The sequence below is a fragment of the Paramisgurnus dabryanus genome, chromosome 10 (genome assembly GCF_030506205.2).
Source record: "Paramisgurnus dabryanus chromosome 10, PD_genome_1.1, whole genome shotgun sequence".
NCBI classification, from domain to species: Eukaryota; Metazoa; Chordata; class Actinopteri; order Cypriniformes; family Cobitidae; genus Paramisgurnus; species Paramisgurnus dabryanus.
Window position 1 is genome coordinate 4,077,836 of NC_133346.1, and position 25,657 is coordinate 4,103,492.

The window sequence follows — 25,657 nt, forward strand, 5'->3', positions numbered from 1 at the left end:
GTTCATCAGAAAAAAGAAATCCATACAGATTTAGAACAACATGAGGATGAGAAAATGATGACAGTACTTTCATTTTTGGGTGAACTATCCCTTTAATGGAAACACGTGACAACCTGCCCCAGTCGTTTACAGTGAAAAACAACCCATAGTTTTTATCTGCCTTCATGGTTGACCATTGTCTTAATGTTTACGCAAATATAAGAAATGTAGTTCAAGGTGCATAATTTCCAGCAAATGCTTGAAACCAAAGTCATGGCTAAAGAAACAAGCACCCAAACAAAACTATGCAGTCCTGTTACTAAGAAAATTGAAAAACATATATAATCTTGCCGTTAGTCTTCTTAAATTTCACCGTAATAGTAACAGCAACTGGTGACGCACTTAGCACCTCTTTTCATTTATTCCCGCGGGTTCTGCCTCTTGCCTCACTCACTACGTGACGTGTGAAGAGGCGCGTGTTCCTGGGATGCGCGACGCGTCAGAGATCATTCAACGGCACGCGCAGCTCCGTTACACAAGGTAAGAGCTCAACTCTCCTTTACACACTCACTCTTCTGACACTTTACACGGTTAAATACGCACAAAAGTTTAGATTAGGTGGTATTTTTAAGAAGATAATATCTGTGGAGACAAATAAAGCACCTGTAACAGAGATTCTGCACGTTCTTTATATTTATAAACGTCACATTGGCTTTAGTTCATGTTTAGAAACGATAATGCTAGACACATAGTGTAGGATTACTTACGCAATGCACGTTTTTCCTCAATGTTTTGAGTAATAGTAAACACGTCAAATCTACAGAGTGACACAAATCTTTGGCATCTTCAATGTAGTAACTATTTGCCTTGGTGTTTTGAGGTCTCACCGTATTGGAGTACCCATCTATTCTGGACTCCTATTGGATGCTTTTTCTTCATGATTGGGAAGTCATCCATTTCAAAATTCGTTTTAAAATTTTAATTTAGTAATAAAATAAAGCAATATGTTTGCACAATTATATTTTTTAGATATTGAAGCATACACCTTCAGATTTTGAGGTTTGTAAGATCATGAGTAATATTTTACTCTATTGAAAAAATAATTTATAAACGTCTCTCCAGAACGATTGTACTCATTGGGCAATTAATGATGCATTTTAATATCATAAAAATATAGATTTATAAAATGCTGATAAAATACCAGCATATTTTTTTAAATGAATTATTTTGTAGCTCAAAAAGTCAGACATTGAAAAATGTACAGAATTTTTGGTTAAATACTGTGCATTGACTCATATTCATAATTCTTGTTTGTTTGTTGTTTTTATATACGGGTAAACAGTAAAAAAGTTAAAAACTTGGTTTTGCAAGTCAATTCAACTTACTATTTTAAGTTTTGACCTGTGAATAGTTGACATAACTCATAAAAACAAATTGAAATTGTTTAACTTAATTTTGTAAGTTAAAGTAGCATAAAAAATGTTTATTTGACAAAAATGCTGCATTTTTTTATGGTGTAGTTCACAACTGACATGGTTGATATTAAGCTGGTCTCTGAATTAACACTTTAGGACATAAATAGTTCATAATAGTTGTTTAACATCATACACATCAGTTTAGCACATGCATCATTTGCTCCTTGTCAACTATCCATACCATTGTCATAATGATTCATCCAGTTAGTTATTGTGCTTTATGTCTCTTAATGTCTTTCTGACATTTGCCAAACTCTTAAGATTTAATTGCTTTCATGATAGCTACATAAGTCATGTCGAGCTCAATGTTTCCCTCAAATAAATTAGTGGCTTTTTAAAGCGGTGTAGCGGTTAATTCAATTCATCTGAATGGCCCTATAAACACTAACACAAACAACTTTCCCTTGTTTTTAATCAATGAATTATGAGACAGTCTGGCTCCAAAGTGGAGCCCACATTTTGGCCAGTGAAAAGCCTGCTTGTTGAGCTCCTGCGAATGATCTTACGAGGTGAGATGGGCGCGTACAGAGCGTTCGCTTCAATACAGGCAATAGTAGCAAAACGGAAACAGCTGGTTAAACATGTACCGGGGGCCGTGAGTGTGTAAAGGTATAAATTAATAATGCATGGCTTTATTTAACACATGAATGAACTGCTCTGTTGCTTGGTGAGCTGAGTTTGCCATCTATGGGTTTGGAGCAAAATCCAAAAATCTATTTAGGCTTCCTTCTGTAGCACCACTAGACACAGCATTTTTAAACTTTTCCCAAAGAACAGTTTGGTATTGACAAAAATGCACGTTGCCACATTTGAGGTTTGGTGGTGGTTCATCAGTTCTGTCTAACAGCTGTTTAGCTGCTGATTTTAAGGTGATGTTGCCAGATTTATCAGTGTTTAGATCCATTGGTCTGTGATGAGCATGGCTGAACTCTGACCTTTTCTTAACATGGCTGCCAAAATGCATCAAACTAGTGGATTTTCCAGGTGACCTTTCATCCCTGGTCTCTATAGGGGTGTGATGTAGAGCGGGTGGCCCGGGGGGTTAAATTTCATTTTACCCATGATTTCCTTTAGGTTAACAAATAGCATTCCTGACTACATTAGAGAGTTTGTGCTTTAAACTTGCTTATATCAGTGCTGTTCTTTAGATGTTTAAAACTTAAATTATCTAAGTTTAGTTAGTAAGAATAGTTTTACCCATGTTCAACATCAGATCAATTAATTGTGACCATCAGAATATAAAATCTATAATTGACTTTGTGGCTCATTGATGATCATAAATGTTGTTAATGTTAAAATGTAAACAAAATAACTTATTTAAAGCAATATATTGGCTTTGGGGTTCTCTGTACTCTCCTAAAAATAAGGGGGCGTGTACACTAACGGTGCATTCAAACGGGGCGTAAGCATTAACACTTCCCATTCACTTTTAATGGGTGACGTAATGCAATGGCGAACTGACTTGTGGATCCGTCGGCGCCCCGTCAATGCCGTTGCTCGCGGTAGAAGTTAAACATTTCTCAACTTTTCAAGTGGCAACGTATGCGTCAGCCAATCAGATCGCTTTATGCAAATACCTAGGCAGAGCCAGCCAATAGGTTGCGGCCACTGTGATTGGCTGTTGGCCACGCTTCAGACAAGACTTCCGTCAAGCGTTAACGCTTTCGCCCGCGTGAATTTACCGTAAAGCATTTAAACACGCTAAAAATGCCAGGTGGGACTGACTGTGGGCGCTTGCCAGCGTATTTTTAGCTAAACGCTTTAGTTGCGATAATTCTGCTTTGTTTATCAGTCGCCAAACGATGCACTGATTGGTTGTTGTGATATTTTTCCCACCCCTCCTCCACTGTGATTGGATGGCCGAGTGAGAAGTGACAATTGATGAGCTGTGCGTTACACCCAAAGTTAAATTTTAAACTCTTGGGCCCTGTCCAAAATGTTGCACTTCATGTGGACTTTCGGTCTTGTGGCCTTAAATTGCGTGTGCTTGCTTAGTCTACAAGTCCGTAGAGTGTCCATCTGTCTTTTTACACTTCGAAGTGTGCTCATCAATGCCCCCTTTGCACCCTTGATGCGGTCTTCGGCGAAGCTCGCACTGCGGCAGGCTTCACACACTTTACCAACCCAGAAGTCCTTGCAAAAGAGCAATCAGACCAATCAGATGACAGAAGGGAGGAGTTCACACTGATGGGCAACTTCTCTTCCTATTTCCGGTGTGATGCCCGAGTCTGTCCCAAAATACAATTCCGGTACGCCCTCGTGGACTCTCGTCAAGGGACCCAAAGGTCTGCACTATGTGATGTCATCAAAGTGTAGACTCTAAGGAAGTCCATAAGTCTAGAGTGTGCCATAGAAGAACCAATTTTGGTTCCACAAAGAACCATTCAGTCAAAGGTTCTTCCAAAAAACATTTATTTCTTACCTTTTCATGGTCTATAGGACAATTATTGTGCAACAGAAAACCATTTCACACAGAGCATTAAAGCGATAAGTGCCTCTGTATGAACACAAACACGGCATGGGGACCGCAACATTGCCGGGGTCAACACAGAAATGCTTGCGTAAGGGGCGTGTCATAGTGAGGACGTGTGCGTTGTTACAACAGCATAGTTATCATTCAACTCTTTGACCAGGGTTTTTTACCAGGGGTTTTAAATGCAGACCAACATTCCTGATAAAAATATTTGAAAACTGGAATGAAGCAGAGATTAGGGAACCTCTAACTTTCCGCATTGAAGCTGAGATTGTTCGCCACGTGATGGGCTAGTTTATGATCAGAATCAGAAAACCACCAGCGTGGTTTATCGAGCAAGAAATCAGAGATCATTAGCAAGCTTAAGATGCTTTGGAAAAAATTCTTCCAAGTGCACGATTACAAATACATTATACGTCACGCTGTGATGGCACGTGTCTTTGCGGGATCTTTATGGGATGTGTTCACAGATGCCAGAAAATCTTTCAAAATCATACGATCCCACAATCAATTTATTTTCCTGAATCTCTGTGTGAAAAGGACTTAAAGGTTTCTGTGAATGAATGTTAAAGGTTCTTTATGGTACCATACAGCCTGACACAGAACCTTTTAGGAAGTTAGTGTGGTTCTTTATGGATCCAAAAAAGCTTTATCGGTTGCATTAAGCCTTTAAAACTCTCTGGGTCTAATTGAATCATTAATTTGTAGAACAGGGTGTCCAGAGAGTGACTATAAGAAAGGTCCGATGGCATCAAGCCTTGTAAGAAATAACAATCCAGACACATTGAGGCCGAGTTGCAGCACTGAGAAAAATGTTTACTTTGGAAGGAGGACATCTGAACTGGACATGCAGGGAGACTTTGGCTTGCGCAAGGTTGACCCTCTTTGAGGACACCTACGATAAAATATTTCAGTTCCACATAAATGTTTCATTGTGCTTCATTATCCATCAAGCTTACAAACACAGCCCACTGTTTAGAGAAATACTGTTCTCCATCTGTTTTCTGTTTAGAAATCTGCATTTCTTGTATCGCTTTATGGATGCGAAAAGCAAGATCTCTTTTTTATGATTTTAATTTATAAAAACAACTAGGAAACTGAATGTGTGGGAGAGCATCCTGGAAGCAGAGATGGTTGCGGGTATGATGAGGATGGGATGCAGAGATGGTAATTTATTTATACATCGTTCAACACTGAGGGTTCTTTGTGTGTGCTAAGGTGGCGCGAGGGTGACGTCAAAACCCGCAGAACTCTAATGAGATGTAGGGTGGGGGGCCCGCCTCGAACCCGCCCCATGTATCGTTGGAGGAAAATACTCGTACTCAATGAACGGCTTATTTGCGGTACAGACTTTCGCATTTAAAATAAACAGCCATTCCCGAAAGCAACAGGACTGCTCCTTACAAGGCTCTTTTAACCTAAATAAATAGGTCCTTGTTTTTAAAACTAAGATGTGTAATTGTGGAAATAATAACTATTTTTAAATTTGTTTCTAAAGCGCTCGCCCATTTGCCATTGGTTTATACAAACAGACAGTGTCACCTCATAGAAATACTATTGGTTGAACCAATGTTGCACTGGCTGGGATGGTTAAATGAATATAGCAATGTTTGAGTACAGCCACAGAGTTTTCTGGGAAATTCAAACCGAAACGGCTTACTTAAAGTTGTGTCTATATGTTTAGTTGGCATACGCACAGCATGTTTTGGAGTTGTCTCTTATTGAACACACCAAGTTCATGTTTGTTAAAGAGATGATGGGCTGAATCAGGTATGTAATGCCTGACCTGCGCATATGGGCAGCAACTGGATGTGATATCACATGCTTGTGTTGTTTATTAGTTGACACATCATGGATTTCGGTGCACTTGCGTTATTGTTGTGCGATCTTGTTTTTAGTGACTCCTTTACCTGACATATCGATCATCTGTTGGTCACATGTCTTCATGTGATAGGAATTCACAAGTTAGAATTTACCTTACTTGATCAAATGAGCACTGAGTCGGCATTTCAGTCTGCACCATTTCCTTGTATAATATAAGAATGGAATTCAAAGGAAAGAAAAGTATATTGTGTCTGCGGCATTAGACAAAGGAGATGTTAAAAATGTACAAAACATAATACAATGTTGTACCATTATTGTACCTTAAAGTGATAGTTCACCAAAAAGAAAGAAAATCCTGTGATCATTTCCCAAACCTGTATTTCTTTGTTCTGTTGAACATGAAGATATTTTGAAAAATGTTAATAACCAAAAAGATCTGGGGCACCATTCACTTCCATAGTATTACTTTTTGCTGCTATGGAAGTCAGTGGTGCCCCATATCTTTATGATTACAAACTTTCTTTAAAATATCTTCCTTTGTACACTGAAAAAAATGATTCATTCAATTTACTCAATTTTTTAAGGTAAGTGGTTGCAATAATTATTTTTTTAAGCTACATTTAATCAAAAGTTTTTTGTTTTGTTTTGTATTTCAATTTTGAATGAATTGAATGAATCATTTCTTTCAGTGTATTCAGCAGAATTTGGAAAAACAAAATTAAAATTTTTCAGCGAACTATCCCTTTAAGGACCTATTGTGTAACGTTAAAGGTACAGTTACATTTTTCATACCCCTAACATTTAACTGTTACAAAATAGATCCTTAAAAGTTACACTTCAGGGGGTCGCACACCAGACGCGCAGCTCAGCGCCACACATAGGCATGGGCCGGTATAAGATTCTGGGGGTATGATAACCTTTAGCAAAAATACCACGGTTTCACGGTGTTGCGGTATTGCCATTGCAACACTAAAATGTGTTATTTTCAAATGCCAGGTACAATAAAGCCTTTAAATTATAATATGCTTTCAAAACATATATAATATTTTCGTAATATATATTAAATGTAAACATCAAATCAATCACATGACTTCATGATTTAATGAATTTTGTATAAACACAGCTCATACCTTGGAGACGGTATCACAGAACATTTTAGTGGTTTTGAAACCTTGACTGTTTTAAACCTCGGTATACCTTGAAACCGGTAATCGGCCCATGCCTAGCCACACATCGCCGTTCTAAAAAAATCGTACACATTGTTTTCTATGAGTATACGCACACCGGCGCCGACAGGTGGCGCCTGTCCGTGCCACCCAGCTACGACTCAGGAAGTTTCTCAAATCCCTGTTGCGCCACAGAGCGCCACTCACATAGTTTAACATTAGATAACATCATATTTGTCCCAAATCATTAACGATTAACGTATATTTTGCATTTTGTAGTAGACGCTATCTAACGAAGCTTGCGCTATTTAACGTGCACTTCTGGTATACAATACTTCCGAGTTGTCCTAGACGCAACTCGACGCGGCGCTGAGCTGCGCGTCTGGTGTGGGACCCCCTTTAGTACTATTCGCATGGAATTAGTATTGGGGTCTGATTTAGAAATTACCTCCCTACATCTGAGTTTCGTGTGGCCCATTCGCACAGGATAAGCATAGCATGTACATTTTCTTAAATTTACTGACTTATTTCTCAGATATGATGTTGAGGCTTTTACGTAACTCCTTGTCCCATACACCCAATGCCGCGACATGCGGTAAAAAGTACTGTTATCATGTTAAGCAGAGTTTTTGACCAAATCAACTGCGTTGCGAAAGCTGCCGTGTCGAGCGTCAGTGAATTTTTTTAGAAACGATTCTGCGATGTCGCGACTGACAGCTCCGCCTAAACGCTCAAGTTTTAAATAATGACAGTTCTAGACATTCAAAATATTAATCATTAAACATTGGCGAAGAGAAACTGATTAGACGTTTAAAATCAGAAATATATCAGAAATATCACAAAGGGATGTGTCTCTGTATGTGCGCTCCTCAGCTGCAGTGCGAGAGGCGCAGAAATAGAGAAAAATTAAATGAAAAGATAACAAAAGCCTTGAAAATGATATACGACCTCGACAAATTACAGAGATGCCGATTCGCACGGGACTTATCACAGAACCTCGATGTTTAGCGAAATATGGTATATCATTTGCGGGGGAATTTTTACTTTACAGATTCCAGACATGGTCGATTGAAACAGGATTAAGATCACAGAAAACCTCCGCAATTATTACAAACCAATAGAGGTCACCAGGTAACACTAATCCCGTGCGAATAGGGCTTTAGGGTGTAATAGTACTCAAAAAGGTACAACATTTCAATGTATTGTATACCTGTAAAGATACAAAAGGAGGGTAATGCCCCAGTAACAGAATAGGTACAGTTTTGTACTTTATTTTCTGACAGTGTATACTGGGATTGGGAAGCACTGGCTTTAAATAGATAAAATTATACACATCACCTTCAATAATACTGCTTTAAAAAGTCCACCACAGTTCATCATCCATTCCTCATGATTCCACTTTAAGCCCGTATGAGAGGTGTTGTTAATGCCCAGGTAGTGTTGCCAAACTCAAAGCCTCTTTATATGTGGAGTACAGATGTTTTCCTCATGCTGGACTCTATGAATAGGAGGTATAACGTCTTACATGGAAACTCAGTAATGAACAACAATAATGAAATGGTTATATATACCCATACAAACAGAGAATGAAAAAAACATACATTTAATGCTCACATCAGATAAAGAATCAAAATAACTCTTTGAAGTCAAGATTATAAATGAAAATTAGTTCCTGAACCAGGCCATGTGGCAATGTAACAAGACATTTGGCAACAATGCATCACTGTTAGTGAAAATGGTTACAATTGCATAATGACTTCTGTTTCCTTTATCATTCCAATAAGCCAGAGGTAGTACACAGTATATAGTGTGCGGTAAACTAGCGTGCATTTACACACATGCTTAATTTGTTGTATACTAGAATCAACAAGAGTCTTTGTATTATTCAGAACAAAGTGTCCCTATTGTTCACACTGAATGACTGAACTGTTTACTGACCTTTGCATATTGTTTCTCAGAATGTTTAGATGTGAACTCAAATATATTTCTTTTAAATCCAAGAAAACCTCTCAGAGATGATCTACATCCCGAAACATATAACCCAATAGCCTAAAAGTAAATTCATATATTAAAATATTTTCAAATGAAACGTCAAAACATGAACCTGCTAAATACAAACTAGACTAAATCACTGTGTTTAGTAATACATCTACACGGCACCTGCTAAATAGATTTGACTTATGTAATGCATGTAATGAACTCACTTTAGTGAGTGTGAAGGTCAAACACATGCCTAACCTCTAGAGAAAACATGTGGAAAGATTGTGACATAGCTCTTAAAGAGTTAAACTGGGAGTGATGTGTCGGATGCTGAAGTGCGTAATGGGTTGTTCAATACTGCCGTCAATGGGGCCAGTCTTACACATGCTCGTGCACAAAAAAACCCTGAAGAGGTGTCACTAGCTCTTTATGTTCTGCTTACAATAAGCCACAGGTAATATGCCTGGAAAATTTAACATGTGTCAGGGTGAAGCTTAAGTAATTAGTGCTACCCTTAAAACGCCTGTACTGTGGATTGAATCTTTGTACTGCAGTATTTCATTACACTCCAAATGAAAATGTACTTGTACCTGTCATAAGGTTTAAACAGTCTGGTAGATTTAGGTATTTCAGGCATTTTTAACCTGTTTCATTATAGGAATATTTAAAAACTATAGCCAGAATTCAAATAATATTCAAAAATAGGGATGCACCGATACCACTGTTTTGGAATACGAGTATGAGTACTTGCATTTCAGTACTTGCCGATACCGAGTACTTAATAAAAAAACATGATTTAAATTTACAAGTAACAGCTTTAGTCATATAATTTAACAAAAAAACAAAGGACTAGTTTTCCAGTTTGTTGTAAACTCTGCCTCTTTGGACAACACAAGAGGCATTAACCCCTTACATGCCGCTCAAACATAGACATTTCCCAGACCGTGATATCGATTCCAGGTATCGGGGGACTTTTAACGAGTACTTTAGAAAATGTGGTATCGAGGCCGATACCAGATACCAGTATCGGTATCGGTGCATCCCTATTCAAAAAGGCTTGTGGATGATCAGTTTACTTGCACCCTCTTAATGCGACTACTGTATAATGATATTTTGGAAATATTGCGATTATACTTCATCTCATGTAAACACAATACTTCAATCAAATAATGTGATTAAGCGCATAATGCTGATTTTAATCGCAATACACGGCCATGTAAACACTTTAATCAATAACCGCACTAACTGAAGTGCGCATGTTTATTTTCGTAGTAAACTTCGTAGTAAACTTGACATTAGGAAGTTTTTTTCGTGTCAACACGACTCGTTGTCAGCATCCAGAAGCAGCACAAACACAGCAGTGTATAAAACCATTACAGGCATTATAAAAATTCTTCAGTCTTCATCACAGCACCAAATAATAAAATACATCCATAGGAACGTGTTTGTCATTTAATAAAGTAAATACAGTGAAGGGTAACACACCTATATGCGAGTTTATCATTTGTGTTGGCATTTGGCTTTGTGAATAATAGCCACAATTATTAGCAAACAATCAGAAAGTAAAAACTGCATGTGATGAGGAGTAAAGAGGTTTGCTGGAGTCATGTAAACATCTGGAAATAATAAACGTAAATGTAGTTACTGTCAAACAGATTTCACAGCATTAAACAGATAGTAGACAACTTAAAGCCTGGGCTTACTATATACGTTTATGTGATGGTCAGCATACAGTCCACATGACGTAAATTTCGTTATTATTGTAGTATGCGCATAATATACGTAAACCACCGTATTTTTGTAGCCATGCGTAACTTCTATGTAGGAAAGGAGAGGTATTGTAATTTGTCGAAATGTGTCAAAAGTGCCTGTGAACACATACGAATGAAGCATACTTTTGCAAGGCGGTGCATTCAACTACAAATTTTGTATATTTGGGCCTTTACAATACAGGTTTTCATTTCCACGTTAAGATTGCACGTTATACTTTCGTTTCTTTCATCAAACAGAAATAAAAGACGTTGACTATTTAGCATAAAACGTTCCTTATAGATTAAGTTTATGTTTTAAAATGATGTTTATATGTTAGCACAACTGATCACAGGTCCTGTGACCTTAACAAAAATCGAAATGCACCATATGTCATTTTTGCCACTAGAGGTCATCATACAAAAAGGCGCTGTGAAGGAGCTGGAATGATAGGAGATGTAGTCTTTACCTTCACTATCCACTGTAAATCAGTCCGATGAGACTCACCGTCATTAATTAATGGGAAATGTAGGAAATGTAAAATAGGTGCTCTTTAAAATTTTGAGTTAATTTAACTTAAAAATATTAGTTGACAACAACTTTTTTGTGTTAACTTATATTTTAAAATTAAATTAACTCAAAATTTTAAGGCAACTAGGTAACTTAGTTTTATACAGTGAAATAATGTTGAAAACATTTGGGATAATGTAAGTACAGGTGAAAAAAATATATAAACAAATCTTCCATACTGTTCCTTTAAACCTAAAATATGACCCTTTGGTTTAGCACAGAGTGTCACTGTTAAATGTCAACATTGAAAGCACGTTAATAACCATTTCTGTATTACTGTAAATAAAGGGACTTTATAGTTCCCATTCATATATCTGTCATCGGCATGATGTCTAGTTTACATAGACAGTCGTTCAAAAACACCGTCACTTTGAAGTTTGTCAACTTTTCGTCCTCTCTCACTGTCTGATGTCATAGAGATGAAGGGTTACCGAGCACTTTGTAGAAACACAATCATTAAACATGAGTCATTAAAAATCACCGGTCTGCTCTGGATCTAAGTGACAAGATGTTTCTGCAGCGGTGCCATCTGTACAGGTCTGCTGTAGATTCAGCGGGTTTACTGCCTTAGGCGCTCCAATTACATTATTAGCAGAATTTCCTGGCACACATAAGCAACCCATTTAACACAACATAGACAAATCCTTATCTCTTATACATGTGCATTACAAACATAATTAGTGTAAAGCCATCTCAAAATCTCTTCAATATGTGTGTACCATTAGGATTTTGTTTAAGCAAATCTAAATACTAGGAGTTTACTTTAGTCTTACGACAACGAGAAAAGATGGATTCTTGCAATGAATGCGTCTTTCTCGGTTATTCCTTTAGGATACGTTAAACATGGCATTACAATCCTCTATTGTGACAGTCAGGTGTTTACATAGGAAATGTTTTTACATCACCGGTCATGCATCATCAGAATATCCGAATATCTGCTGCTTTTGATGTTCTTGCAGTAAACAAACAGAAACACAACTGCTATCGCTTAATCTCAAGATCTACTATCAAATAAGGAATGGAATAGCCTTTGTAGTGATCTCAGACGACTCTTCCAATGGAGCACTTAAAGAGATTGTGTTTTGGCACGAAAGGAACGAGGTCAAAGGGGAACGAGGCTCTGGCCAAAACAGATCTGTAATCTTTCAGAGTCACACAGCTGCTCAAGAACCATTAAGAGTTGTTGGGTGACGCAAATGAATGCCCCCCAGTTTGTGCCAAAACAATTTCCAGTGACCATTGTGTGGTCAAACTGTGTATAATAATAAATTGTGCGTACAGTATGCAAACCTGATAATGTCTAGTGGTGGTTCTGATGAAAGAAGGTTTATTGTCTAGGGAATAGGCGACTTTACGAGCGAAACACTATGCATTAAACATTAACATTTACATTAGGAAAGTTCAGCGCAGTGCAGCTGTTGTAAAAACAGCTTTTAAAGGATGTTCAGTCACTTGCATAAAAGCCCATTTAACTAAACATTTTACATCAGTTTAAAAAAACAAGTGAAAGGTTTAGGGTTTGCTGAAAGTATTACCAAACGAGGAACGGAAAGTTCAGCAGAATTCCTAAAACAATTTGTGCTTGAGTTTAACGAGATGTGTCCCAGACTTTGTTAAGATGACCACCAGTGACCCCAATAAAAGATTCCACTTTCATAACAAAATTTCCTGATAATTTACTCACCTCCATATCATCCAAGATGTTTATGTCTTTCTTTTTTTCTTCAGTCGAAAAGAAAATAACGGTTTTGGAGGAAAACATTCCAAGATTTTTCTCCATATAGTGGTCTTCAACTGAACCCAATGGTTTGAAGGTCCAAATTGCAGTTTTAATGCAACTTCAAATGGCTCTAAACGATCCCAACGGAACCATAAGAGTCTTATCTAGCGAAACAATTATTATTTTCCCTCCAAAAATAAATAATATGTACATTTTAACCACAACTTCTGGTTTTGCACTAGTACTGTGATGCACCTCCATGACGTTACATATTACATAATCATGTCAAAATGTCATGTGACGTATGCAAAAATACCATTTCAGTGTTTACAAGTGTGTAGAAAAATTACCATTCAGAAGTTGGTGTATGTGACACTAATTAATGTCATTGTGTTCGTTTATTGGTCCGTACGTGTGCGTTTCGCATCTGTCATGCATGACCTTTTGAAGTGATCATTTAAAACTTAAGGTCCTGGATGTGCAAGGCTCAGGGTTTCCACACCTTTGTTCCAAACTTCAAATTCAAGGACCTTTTAAGGACGTTCCAGGTCCAATACCCTCAAATTCAAGGATTAAATGTGGGGACACATTTCAAGTGAGAGCAATGTTACATCGTGTTACCTTTAAAGATACATTGTTACAGTTCCCTCTTGAGGGAACTCGCACTGCGTCACTGCGGTGACACTTTGGGGACGCCTCCAGGGGTAAGTGCGTCTGAATGTGTATATCAAATTCAACCAATGGTGAGGCTTAACGACAAAGACAGTGTGACGGGTGAGCCAGGAAGTATATCGCTATCTGAAATATTGCCAAAGACGGCGTTACAGGGACAGGAAGTATGGCAAGGGAGACGCAGCGTCTCGTTCCCTTCTCAGGGAACAACAGTTACATACGTAACCCGAGACGTTTACGTGTGTCAAACACAACTATGCAAAAAAGCATTTTGGTATGAATCAAACATTCACATACAGAAGATATAAGCATTTAAAGCAAACAGTTTAGCATGAGTACTTAAAAAGTCTAGAATTTTTATAATATTATCCTACATATAATATGGATATGGATTTTTTTTTCCAGACAACTTCTTGCATAAAATAGATCCAAGCCCTTTCAATGACCTGTATCTATGTATGTATATTTTCAAAAACTTCCCAGGGCCTTGAATTTTCCCCCAGATTCACAAACTTTCAAGGATTTTAAGAACCCATGGGAAGCCAGAAGGCTAGTGCAAGACTTATTTTTTGGGCAATAATCACAATCGCTTTACTAGATAAGACACTTATGCCTCGGTTGGGATTGTTTAGAGCCCTTGGAAGCTCCATTGAAACTACAATTTGGACTTTCAAACTGTTGGGTTCAATTGAAGTCCATTATATGGAGAAAAATCCTTGAATGCTTTCCTCAAAAAACACAATTTCTTTTCGACTGAAGAAAGAAGGACATAAACATCTTGGATAACATAGGGTGAGTAAATTACCAGGAAATTTTCTTTTAAAAGTGATCTACTTTTTTAAGCAACCACTACTGGTTAAATGAATAGTTCACCCCAAAATCAAAATACATGCTCAATTTTTACTCACCCTCAAGCTGTCCTAGGTGTATTTAGCCAAACAAAGTCAGATATATATTAAATAATATCCTTGCTCTTTTCAGCTTCATAATGGCATTCGATAGTGCCCCATTTTTAAAGCTCCAAAAAGCACATCCATCCATCAAAAAACAAAACAAATCTATGGTTATTAAATGTTTTCCACGGTGAAGGGTTTTTGTAAGGAAACATTTTTGTTTAAAAAAAATTTTAACTACAGCCGTACATGTGCTCACAAGAGGGTTGAGGTCAGGACTGAGTAATTCTTTGAGGAACCAAAAATGGTTCTCCAATGGCATAGCTGTAAAGAACCTTTAGAGCACCTTTATTTTTAATAGCATGCAGAAGAAAGTCATACAGGTCTTTAATTTGAGTTGAAAAGTCCCTGAGCATGCTTTATTCTGAACAAAAATTGGCATTATCTACATGCATTGGCAGGAAAAAATCTCAATAATTTCTTCCTGCAAAAACAGGATTTAAAATGAAGGCAGCAACAGCACTCCACCTTAAACCTACAAAAACAATAAGAAAAAGATTAAGAAGCACGAGAATATTAAGTCATTGTTTACACTGGACCGTCCTGAAGTAAAGTCACCAATCAAACTTGGAGCCGTTTTTTGGCAGCTGTGACTTCAACAACTAGGGATTTTTTCCCCATTGGGCGCCTCTTCCCTGAAGATAAATTCACATCTTGTTTCAAGACTGATATTGTTCTAATGCTAATGTAATTTAACTGGTGGGCTGGCATTGTATCTAAACCGTTCTCGTGTTCACAATGAATCCCAGTTGTGTGTTTTAGACCTAGTTTACACATTTGAAAAGGCACGGGTTTTCCCTGTGTTTGACCTCGCTGGACACAATAGGTTGTCACAAAGGAATGTAATTGGTGACAGTGTTCTCTGTCAACAGCGGCGTTGGTGGTGAGGACAACAGTTAACAATCTGTGTTTGGTTAACCATCACCCTGCAAAACATAGCATGTTTGACAGTCGTTACACTAAAAGGGTTGTAAGGTTGTTTGGGTGGGAACAGATACTTTTAGCTGTGTCATAAAGGACATTTTAACAAAGCAAATGCATGCTGCTTAATTTATTACCTTAATGTGCTTAAAAATGTTGTTGTTATATTTATGCACATGGCTGACTTTTTTTTTACTTGGCATCCAAATGATACATTTTATCAGTATATTTGAACCTACTGTATGACCTTTGCAGGGTATGGGTTCGATCCCATGAAGCATGCATACTGATATAATGTATGCTTGCAATGCACTGCAAGTCCTTATAGATAAAACCGTCATGCTTAAATATAAAACTAGTACTGTAATAAATGCCCAGGGACAAATGTCAACCGAGTGTCCTAAATGTCCCCATGATCTGACTTTGTCCCATCTGAGCACACTCGCCGTACTATGGTGACTTATCTCAAAAGAGGGCACTGCATCTGCAAATCCTCATTGTTATCAGCGGTAGCTTCCTGGTATGCGTAATGACTGTTTGCAGGCTAGATTTGGGGGGTTGGCTACTCTGCAGAGCAGTTCTGCTGACTGCAGTAGAGAGGTACTACCTCAGTGCGTCAGCACATTGAAATGAATGAAGAAGTAGCCGATCAATCAGTGTGACTGCAGAGAGAGAGACAGAAGTCTACATACTTTCAAACCTTCATCTTTTGATTAGACGTCCTCACATGTGTTAGCGGCCGGGAGCAAGAGCTCCGTAAGATGGTAAGTCCTTTCTGAATTCAGTCATAGGAGAATGCTGCTCTGTACTGGGGGACGATTCATGCTTTAGAAGTGAGCCTGTGAAGTTTTGTGCTAGTTTGCCGTACCGAGCATCATCCGTTTACTTTTCACACTATGGAGGAAACTGGCATTTGTATTGCAAATTGGCTTTGTGGTGTTATGCATGACTAAGTTTAAAGGTGGTTTTGTCAGTAATCGTACTACTTACGTGAGTGGATAGGTGAAAAGGACATAAGGCTGCATACTGGTTTCTGCATGACAGGAGACTTACTGCAGATGGAAACGTGCAGGGGACCTGGTGCATGTCACACAAAATCACAACAATTACAAACTGCATGGCATTGTTAAATTAAGCTCTTAATAAATAAATATGTGAACCTGTACATATATAGATCTTGTCAAAGAAATAACACTTTGATGTTATGAGGCTTTAACCTTGATTTTTACATATATGCACAGTTGATGATGGGTTTTGTGAAATGCACACTCTCACTTCCCCCATCTTCCCCTCTCTATTTAGTGAAGTGATCCCCCTGCCCCCCGGTGCTTCAAAACAAGATGATTTTTCTGGTAACCTTCTGCCTCCTCTCCGTGAGCCGAGCGGACAACTTTGAGGCGGCGTACAGTGACCTGGAACACTACAGGACTATATACACCACAGGTAAGTGTACAGTATATGTATTTGTGACTGTGATTTAATAGGGAAAGTAAAGAGATGGGGGTGTACTGCCCATCCCCAAAATAATTCCCCTCTAGCTATACAGAGACACTGTAATTATCTCACTAGGTGTCGGCTTAGGTTATTCGAACCTGTCTGGCTACTGTCATGGGACGCATTTTAGTGGCTGGAATTTCTTACTATAAGTAGTAAATAATTGATAAGGTTTGGGTTTCTATATTTACTCTCTATCAGGATCTGCTAAACAATCATGATCGGTTTCTACGAGCAACTATATGTTTAGGGCCTTAAAGGATTAGTCAATTTTCTTAAAAAAAAATCCAGATAATTTACTCACCACCATGTCATCCAAAATGTTGATGTCTTTCTTTGTCCAGTCGATGTTTTTTGAGGAAAACATTCCAGGATTTTTCTCATTTTAAAGCAACACCAAAGAGTTTTTTTTACCTTAAAATAACGCTTCCAAAACAGTTTCAGTCGTTCATCCACTCTAAACAGGGTGAACAGCACTTTCACATTCGCTTTGCAGCCCTCTATCGGCCAAAACCGCACTAAAGAAGTTTCCAAACGTCGGGTAGTGGTCCTGTAGTCCGAGTGAATACTACAAAAACTTGCTTTACGGCAGACCTACAATCCAATCAGAGCCAGCTATGCCTCAGTATTTATGACAGTGGGTAATGGACAATTACGCTTCTAACCTATAGGGGGAGCAAAGAGCCAAAACTCTTTGGTGTTGCTTTAATGGACTTTAATGGACCCCAACACTTAACAGTTTTAATGCAGTTTAAAATTGCAGTTTCAAAGGACTCTAAATGATCTCAAAGGAGGCATAAGGGTCTTATCTAGCGAAACGATTGTCATTTTTGCACTTTTAAACCACAACTTCTCGTCTATCTCTAAAGGTCACGTGTTACATAAATGAAACGCACATTTGCGTACAATAACGTCGGAATGTGTAAACACTGCGGCGTAGTTTCGCATACGTCATCTGTGACCTCTTGACGTGATGACGTATTAAGTGAGGTCGCGCTGGTGCGTCACAGGACCGGAAGAAGATACGAAGTTGTGGTTTAAAAGTGCATATTTTTTTATTTTTCGTGCCAAAAATGACAATCGTTTCGCTAGATAAGACCTTTATGCCTCCTTTGGGATCATTAAGAGTCCTTTGAAACTGCAGTTTTAAACTGCATTAAAACTGTAAAGTGTTGGGGTCCATTAAAGTCCATTAAAATTAGAAAAATCCTGGAATGTTTTCCTCAAAAATCATAATTTCTTTTTGACTGAACAAAGAAAGACATCAACTTTTTGGATGACATGGTGGTAGAGTTAATTATCTGTTTATTTTTTTTTAAGAAAATTGACTAATCGTTAAAGATTTCCACAATGCATAAAACATGGATGGAATTGAGACACAAAAACAGAGTTTACTCTATAGTGCGGAATTGTACAGAATTTGGAAAATTTTATATAAACCATCTTTTAAAAGCCATTATAACTTAATTGTAAATATCAGTTTGTTGCCGTGGTATTTTTAACCAGCAAATAAAATGATAGAAATGTGTGAAAACATTTCACTGTTTGTGGGATGCAATACTGTCAGGTGATCAATGTTGGATTTTACTATAAAATTTGAGAAAAAAAATAAAACGGATTTTATAGGGTCATATGGTACATATTAGTATATAATCACATTGTGCCATAAACAAAACCAATGCAAATCTTACTCTGGTACTATTTTGATTAATAGGGTATGTTTGTTGATATAGACAGATTTCTTGCACATTTATGTAAACATGAGATTTGTTTCACCTTCTATCACTCATCAATCACAGCCTGAATATGTTTCTCATTACTTGAGAAGTATTATGAAAACCAGATGACTCTAACTATAGTTGCACAGCACTGTAGAGGATGCAACAAAAAAAAAACATTTTGAAGATGATCTGTTTAGTTTTTATCTTATCATGTGTTTTTTAACATCTACAATGATAATAAGCAGTTGTAAACACCCTGTATACTGATTTTTTTTTCTGTGATAATAACAAACTCAAGGCTGCATTTACATGACAACGTTGTAGTAAAAACTGAAACGTTTTTCTTTTGCATTTTTTAATGACACTTATACACAGTGGCACTGTCAAAAATCTCTGTGCTTACACATATCCGCGAATATGACTAAAACATAGTATCACGTTTGCCTGGCCAGTAGATGGCGATGTTACTTTGTACAGAAACACTAAACGCCAACACACATACGCATTTTAAATACACACAATGAATGCAGCAGAAGCATAGGATAGGTTTATTGCAGCAAGTGACGCTGAACCATAAAGTGGCAAAAGCGTTAAAGTCGCAATGGAATTGAAATAAAGAAGTGTAATTTCACTAGTTTTTTTCTAGAGCTTTGCACACAGCCATACTGTATGTTTTATAAATGTTTCGTTGTTGAAGGAACATTTTCTCAGTACAGTTCCTCATCCATCATAAACATTAAGGGGATTTTTCATTTCTCAAATAAAAATTTAGCAAGCATGATGATTCATGTATTTGCATAACAAAACAGCCTGTAGCAACGGCCAATAAAGGATTCACACTGTTTCGTTTATGAAACGCCTTTAGTTATTGGCGACTGACCAATGCCTCGGGACAGGGGAATTTGAGAAATCCCTAGTAAAGAGCCCACCAATACTAATAGAACTTGAAAAGCAGGGAGGACACATAGAGTCCCTTCATTGTTTTGCTATTTTATCCTATCTGGGACGTGTGCCATGACTATACAGACTTTTTCAATCTGCATCACATTATCTTGTCCATCACTACTAGCTCTGAATATTCCTCTCTTTCTCTCTCTCTTTTAGAAAATGGCCCCCGACTATCAGTTAACACAACACAACCCACAGTGATCTCTCAACGCGGAGGCAACGCCACACTGCCATGCAAATTCAACCGGGATCCCTCATCCCCCCCGAACCCTAAACTAAGAATAAAATGGACTAAACTTACTTCAGACTACCTGAAGGAAATCGACGTGTTCGTAGCTATGGGCTACCACAAAAAGAGCTACGGTCGCTTCCACGGCCGCGTACATCTCAACGCTGCCGGTGAGAATGACGCTTCGCTCGTCATCAATGACATCACACTGGAGGACTATGGGAAGTACAAGTGTGAGGTCATTGATGGCTTGGAAGATGACACGGTGGTCGTGACTCTCGACCTTCAAGGTAAGGACCTTGCATGCATTTCAAACACAGTAGTGTGACATTTCAAGCCATGCAAATCGAAGTGTCTAGCTGTTACAGCATCTTTGAATGTTTCAAGTCAGTTCGCTGTGAGGTAACGATCAGTTGAATTGACATTTCTGCAATATGAACAATACTGAATGCACAACAACTTATGAATGAGGATTATCAGCATGATCCGGATGCAAGAGATATCAGGTCCAAATAATGAGACAGTGTCCCCACTGCGTCCTCTCCTGCACTAAATCTAAATTAATTGGGAAAACATAAATTTTTCTGATTACATTTTCACAAATCACTATTACTTACTTATCACACTAAATAATATTTACCAGCTTTCCGGAAATTTCATATCTGATGCTTTACCCTTCCCACAGGCATATTGTTCCCATATTTTCCACGATTGGGACGATACAACCTGAACTACCATGATTCCGAGAAAGCTTGCACAGAGCAAGATGCCATCCTGGCATCTCCCGAGCAGCTGTACGACGCCTGGAGAGATGGGTTGGATTGGTGCAATGCAGGATGGCTTAGTGACGGATCAGTGCAGTACCCAATCACCAAACCCAGAGAACCATGTGGAGGCAGTAACACCGTTCCTGGCGTGAGGACTTATGGGACGCGTAACAAGCAAAAAGATGTATATGACGCCTTTTGTTTCACTTCACACTTCAAAGGTTTGTCATGAAAAACATTTGACAATCTTGGTGATGAATCCATTCATTTAAGAAGAATAAATAATTCTCCCATTCTTTTCCAGGCCGTTTCTACTACTTGATACAGCCCTTCAAACTTACATACAACGAGGCGGTTCAGGCGTGTCAGAAGGATGGCGCTCAGATCGCTAAAGTCGGCCAGATGTACGCCGCATGGAAGCTGCAGGGCTACGACCGCTGCGATGCTGGCTGGCTGGCGGACGGTAGCGTGCGCTACCCGATTTCACGTCCACGCCGACGTTGCAGCCCGACGGAGGCTGCTGTGCGTTTCTCTGGGTTCCCCGATAAGAAGCAGAAACTCTATGGCGTGTACTGCTACAAGGAAGAGCCAACCGTATAACTCGCGAACTAAGTGTGATGGTGTAAGGAGTTAGTTTGAGCGCATTAAACTGTGACAAAATCTCTAGATACTGTACTACAGAAGGATTTGAAGATAACGTAAGTGATTTGTGTTGGTTTGAAGTGAAAAGGTTCTGTAGGATCAGGGACCTCAGGTGTCCTCTCAAAAGTCAAGACTTCACCACAGGACGCCAAACAGGACAAGAAAATTATTAATACGTTGATGCAAAAATACCAGGGGTTGGATTCACAAATCATTCTTAAGAATTAATAACTACAAAAAAGAAATCCCCAACAAAAATAGTTAAGTTCTTATTTTTTCCTAAATTGTAATAAAAAAAGTTTATAATAAATAACAAATATTTTTTATCCCCCAACATTTTTTTTTCTTTTTCTTATACATAACATGTTTAATAGGTTTATTGGGTTGTGACACATAGCAAAATTAAGAATTTTTTTAAAAGATTTTTTTTTACAAATAGTTACTCTTACTCTTAATGTTTACTCTTAGAACTTAGAAAACAACCCACTTAGAAAACATTCAAAACATTGGAGAGGGTCACAAATATTAGGTGTGCTGATTTAAGTATTAGCTATGTACTTTATATAGTAATACCATAACATTTTATTTTATTTTCCTCTTCAAAAAATGTATTGTAAAATTAAATTGTTTAACTGCAATATCATGCTTATATATTCAATGAATGATTGAATGGTGCTAGATAGTCTAAAAAAAGTTATATACGCTAAAGTCAAAAGCGTCTGCTAAATGACAAAATGTAAGTCTATCACCAAAGTCTATCATATTTCTCTTAAAGGTGCACTGTGTAACTTTTAGAATCATCTCTTGACAGAAATGCAATATAATAAACATAACTATATTATCAGTGGTGTATAAAGAACTTACATAATGAACTGTATTGTTTTTATTACCTAATGCAGCGTTCAAACCAGCCGTGGTAGAGATGTCAAGCGCGAGTGATTTCAATGTCAAGTCAATGTGAACAAGTGTTGACGCGCCCTGGAGGTCTCACGGTGCGAATAAGGCGTTTAGCGCGCCTTATTTGCGCGTCTAGTCCGCCCTAATGCCGTGAATTGATAGTTGCCACAGGAAACGTTCGAGTTGAAAATTTTTTCTTTTGGCAGAAAAACACGACGCGATAACCAATCAGGAACTTGCTCTATTAGTGATGTGATTACAGAAAGCGAGCGGAGTCGCAGAAGCCCCTCCCATGACGCGAATTTCCACGTGAATGTCTCTGACTAGAATTTCACGTGCGGCATTCATGCGCAAATGAAGTGAGTAAACTCAAAATGTTCAAGCGGCAAACTAGACGCGAATTTGATGCCTCAAACGTGGCTGGTGTAAACCCATCGTTAGAATGAGCGTTTTTATCGAATATACATCGAGGGTCACCTTAAATGAGAGTCGCCATTTCGCGCCACTAACTGTAGCCCTATTGGACAAATGTTTATATAGAGTGTGTTTTGTCACTACGTTTCAGACAATAACATTGTTTGTCCTGTAGCGGCTACCATAGCTTCACTATGCGCTTCGAAAGGAAGGGGTGAGCTGTGGACTGAGCTGTTTGTTGCAATTCACATTCTCACCACTAGATGCCGCTAAATTTCTACACAGTGGACCTTTAAGAAAAAATGTAAAACATTTGAAATAAAAATTGAGAAATTTTCAAGAACTGCACTTAAAATTCTTTCGAACTCCTTATCATTTATCTTAAGAGCGTTCTCTTTTTTCTCTTAAGAATTTTTGTGAATCTGCCCCCTAGTTTGATTGAGGGAAGAGATATCTGGTTAGATATTGCATTGGAGATTCACTCTGTGCTGTTTCGTTTAGCATGCAGTAGCTGAGGGATGTCCTAAAAACTGAATGACAGTAAAGCTTTAACACATTAGACTGCTACCTACTTAGTTTATCTGTTAAGAACATCATAGCCCATTTAAACAGCATGATGAAAAAATATTTTCTGTTGACAGGATTACAACAAAATTCAATGGAAGTGCTAAATGCCACAATTTATCCTTTGCCATCCTTACAGGGTGCTATAATTATTATATTAAACATGTACCTTTTAAAATTTAGTTTGAAAAGATTTTATGTGGACCAAGCCATGTTGAGTCTTACGTAAATCATATTGTAGGAAATAAGGAAAGAAAACTTAACTTTTGTATTTTAATAGTTTAAAAAAATCTGTGTTGTTTTTTTGAATTTATGTTAATGATATTTTCTTTGAAAAAATGTTTATAAAATGTCTCCTGTACGACTCCGACAATGTTTGCGAATTTCCGGTTCTTACCACAGATTTATTGATTTATATCTAATGCTTTTTATGTATTTGTGTTCTGTTTCACACCTGATATGATCAACTCATGAAAGCGTAGAAAACATATTGTCAAACGTATCCTATAGCAGAGGTGCCAAATGTTAAATAGAGGTACAGTAGTCTGCTAGACAAAGAAAGCACACGGCACATTTTCTAATTATGAAGACAAGTAGTTTTAGTCTATGCATGTTACAGTTTACAAAGTTTAAAACTGAGGTGTCCAAAACGACAACAGTATTGTGTACATGAATAACAGCACAATGTGAAAATAACAATTTATTTTCTACTGTAGAGCAAACAGACCTTGCAGGTAAAGGTTTACACTAAGAATACAGAAAAGATAACGGCACAACTAAGTGCGTAGTATTAGCATGCAGCATTCAGTCTTTTACTTGACTATGACGCAGTAAACCTTTAGAGAAACATGACCATCTGTGGCATTTGGAAACCATTTAAAACAGACTGCCAAACTAAGCAAAAACAAGACATTTGATTACGGTTGTAATTCTAAGTTTATGCAACCAATTATAAACTGAAAGACTTTTAGCTGCTATATGGAATTACGAGTTTAAAAAAAAAAAAACATGGTTCTAAACATTGGAGCCGTTTCAAAATACAATTGTATTCACACACTTTCATTATTCATTTTGCTTTCACTGATTTTGGCAACTGTACATGTGCCTTGTTTACAAGATTTCAGAATCAATTGTAGAACTGGATGCTTAGTCACAGCCTTACGGGCAAACATTCATCATTGTTTTATGTACATAATATATAATTAAAGGTATGATTTGACTGTATCAATGTGGAAATCTATTTGACATAAAAAGTTAAATAAACTATGAGTTAAATATACTTGGGGTTTTTTATAGGGCAAAATCCACTTTTATAAGGTGTTTAAACATATAGTAAATGTGTGTTGGCACAACTTGGCAGTGTGTGAACACAACCACCCTACAATAATAAAAAATCCAAAGCAGTCTCTGTTAGACATGTCGTTTTGATTCCCTTGTTTATGTGACGTCACACTGATAAAGCCTCACCCACGGCCACTGACTGAGTCCTGCATTACCATAGTCGCCGCCATCAGTGAGTTTCCCTCTGTTCAACATATCTCAATAGTGATATACTTTTGTCTCAGACTGTATTAATCAGATATATTTCAATGGAAAGAGCTCACTGTCTCTTTTAGTAATGGAGTGAGGAGCTATAGCTCATTTGCATTTAAAGGTACAGACACAAAAAAGTGAGTTTTTGCTCCCACCCAAATAGAGGCATTTTGGACATGGTATTTTGAGTTTAACTTTCATAGACCGATTCTGGGGACACCTTAGACTTATAATACATCTTGGAAAAAAATGCCATAATAGGTGTCCTTTAAGCTTATTTAGAGCTACAACAGAGGTCCAGTTTTAAGTCACAAGGCATGTCACTGGGGTGATACCCCTTAAAAAACTACACACGTGTACCTAAAGAGTTCATATTAGGGCACCTATGGTCCGGTTCACGTTTGGTGCATAAGTGTGTATTAGTACATGTTAACAATATGCAAAAGGTACAAACCCCAAAGTAAAAGATGACGAGAGTTACAGTAATACAGTATGTGGAAAATAATGTGTTTTTTACCATCAAATACACAAAATAACCTTGCTTTTTAGCAACGAAATAGGTGCCATTTAATACCTTGTTGGTACCAAGTATATGTACCTAAATGGTACATATAAGAACTTTTTTTAAGGGTACTTCCCAGTGGGAGCTTGGGACCATTTGCTGCTAATGCAATACTCTACCAACTGAACTACAGGCACAGGACATTATAATGTAGACCTGATGTTTAAAATGTTTTTAATCAAAAATCCCCTATAGCTTAAAGGCTGCAAAACCTTCATTGTTGTCACATGACCTGACCTCCTTGAGTGGGGCATATTATCTTTTGAATGAAAACAGCTACTTTACATTTTTAATCCAGGCTTGAGTAAAATGTTTTTTTTGGCAGTCCAAATAAAACAAAATGTTGTTCTCTTGTCTCTCAAAAGCTTTAGAAATGTTATCTCTAAAATAAAGTGTAAACACTA

General features: G+C 37.7%; 1 protein-coding gene and 1 long non-coding RNA gene across 3 annotated transcripts in view; one reads left to right on the forward strand and one right to left on the reverse strand.

Annotated features, from left to right (window-relative positions):
* LOC135744279 (uncharacterized) overlaps window positions 1–16,559 on the reverse strand; it is a 48,074-nt gene extending 31,515 nt beyond the window's left edge. The window contains exon 1 of the long non-coding RNA XR_010530708.2: window positions 16,473–16,559. This is a non-coding gene — a long non-coding RNA (uncharacterized lncRNA). The remainder of the gene's footprint in view (window positions 1–16,472) is intronic.
* On the forward strand, window positions 388–24,437 carry hapln1b (hyaluronan and proteoglycan link protein 1b). Of its 2 annotated transcripts, none has more exons than XM_065262281.1 (5): window positions 388–519; window positions 16,785–16,925; window positions 19,802–20,164; window positions 20,560–20,862; window positions 20,946–24,437. In XM_065262281.1, the coding sequence occupies exons 2-5, from the start codon at window positions 16,823–16,825 to the stop codon at window positions 21,239–21,241; spliced, it is 1,065 nt and encodes a 354-aa protein (XP_065118353.1). In that variant the 5' UTR covers window positions 388–519; window positions 16,785–16,822; the 3' UTR covers window positions 21,242–24,437. The 2 variants fall into 2 exon arrangements, with proteins under 2 accessions (XP_065118353.1, XP_065118356.1); XM_065262284.2 differs by lacking the exon at window positions 388–519 and adding an exon at window positions 15,987–16,246.
* Window positions 24,438–25,657: the final 1,220 nt, after the last annotated feature.

Coding starts and splice junctions, on each gene's coding strand:
- hapln1b (XM_065262281.1), top strand. CDS start 16,823: ATGATTTTTCTGGTAACCTTCTGCCTCCTCTCCGTGAGCCGAGCGGAC. Junction 20,165..20,559: donor CGTGACTCTCGACCTTCAAG/GTAAGGACCTTG, acceptor CCCTTCCCACAG/GCATATTGTTCCCATATTTT. Junction 20,863..20,945: donor TTTCACTTCACACTTCAAAG/GTTTGTCATGAA, acceptor ATTCTTTTCCAG/GCCGTTTCTACTACTTGATA.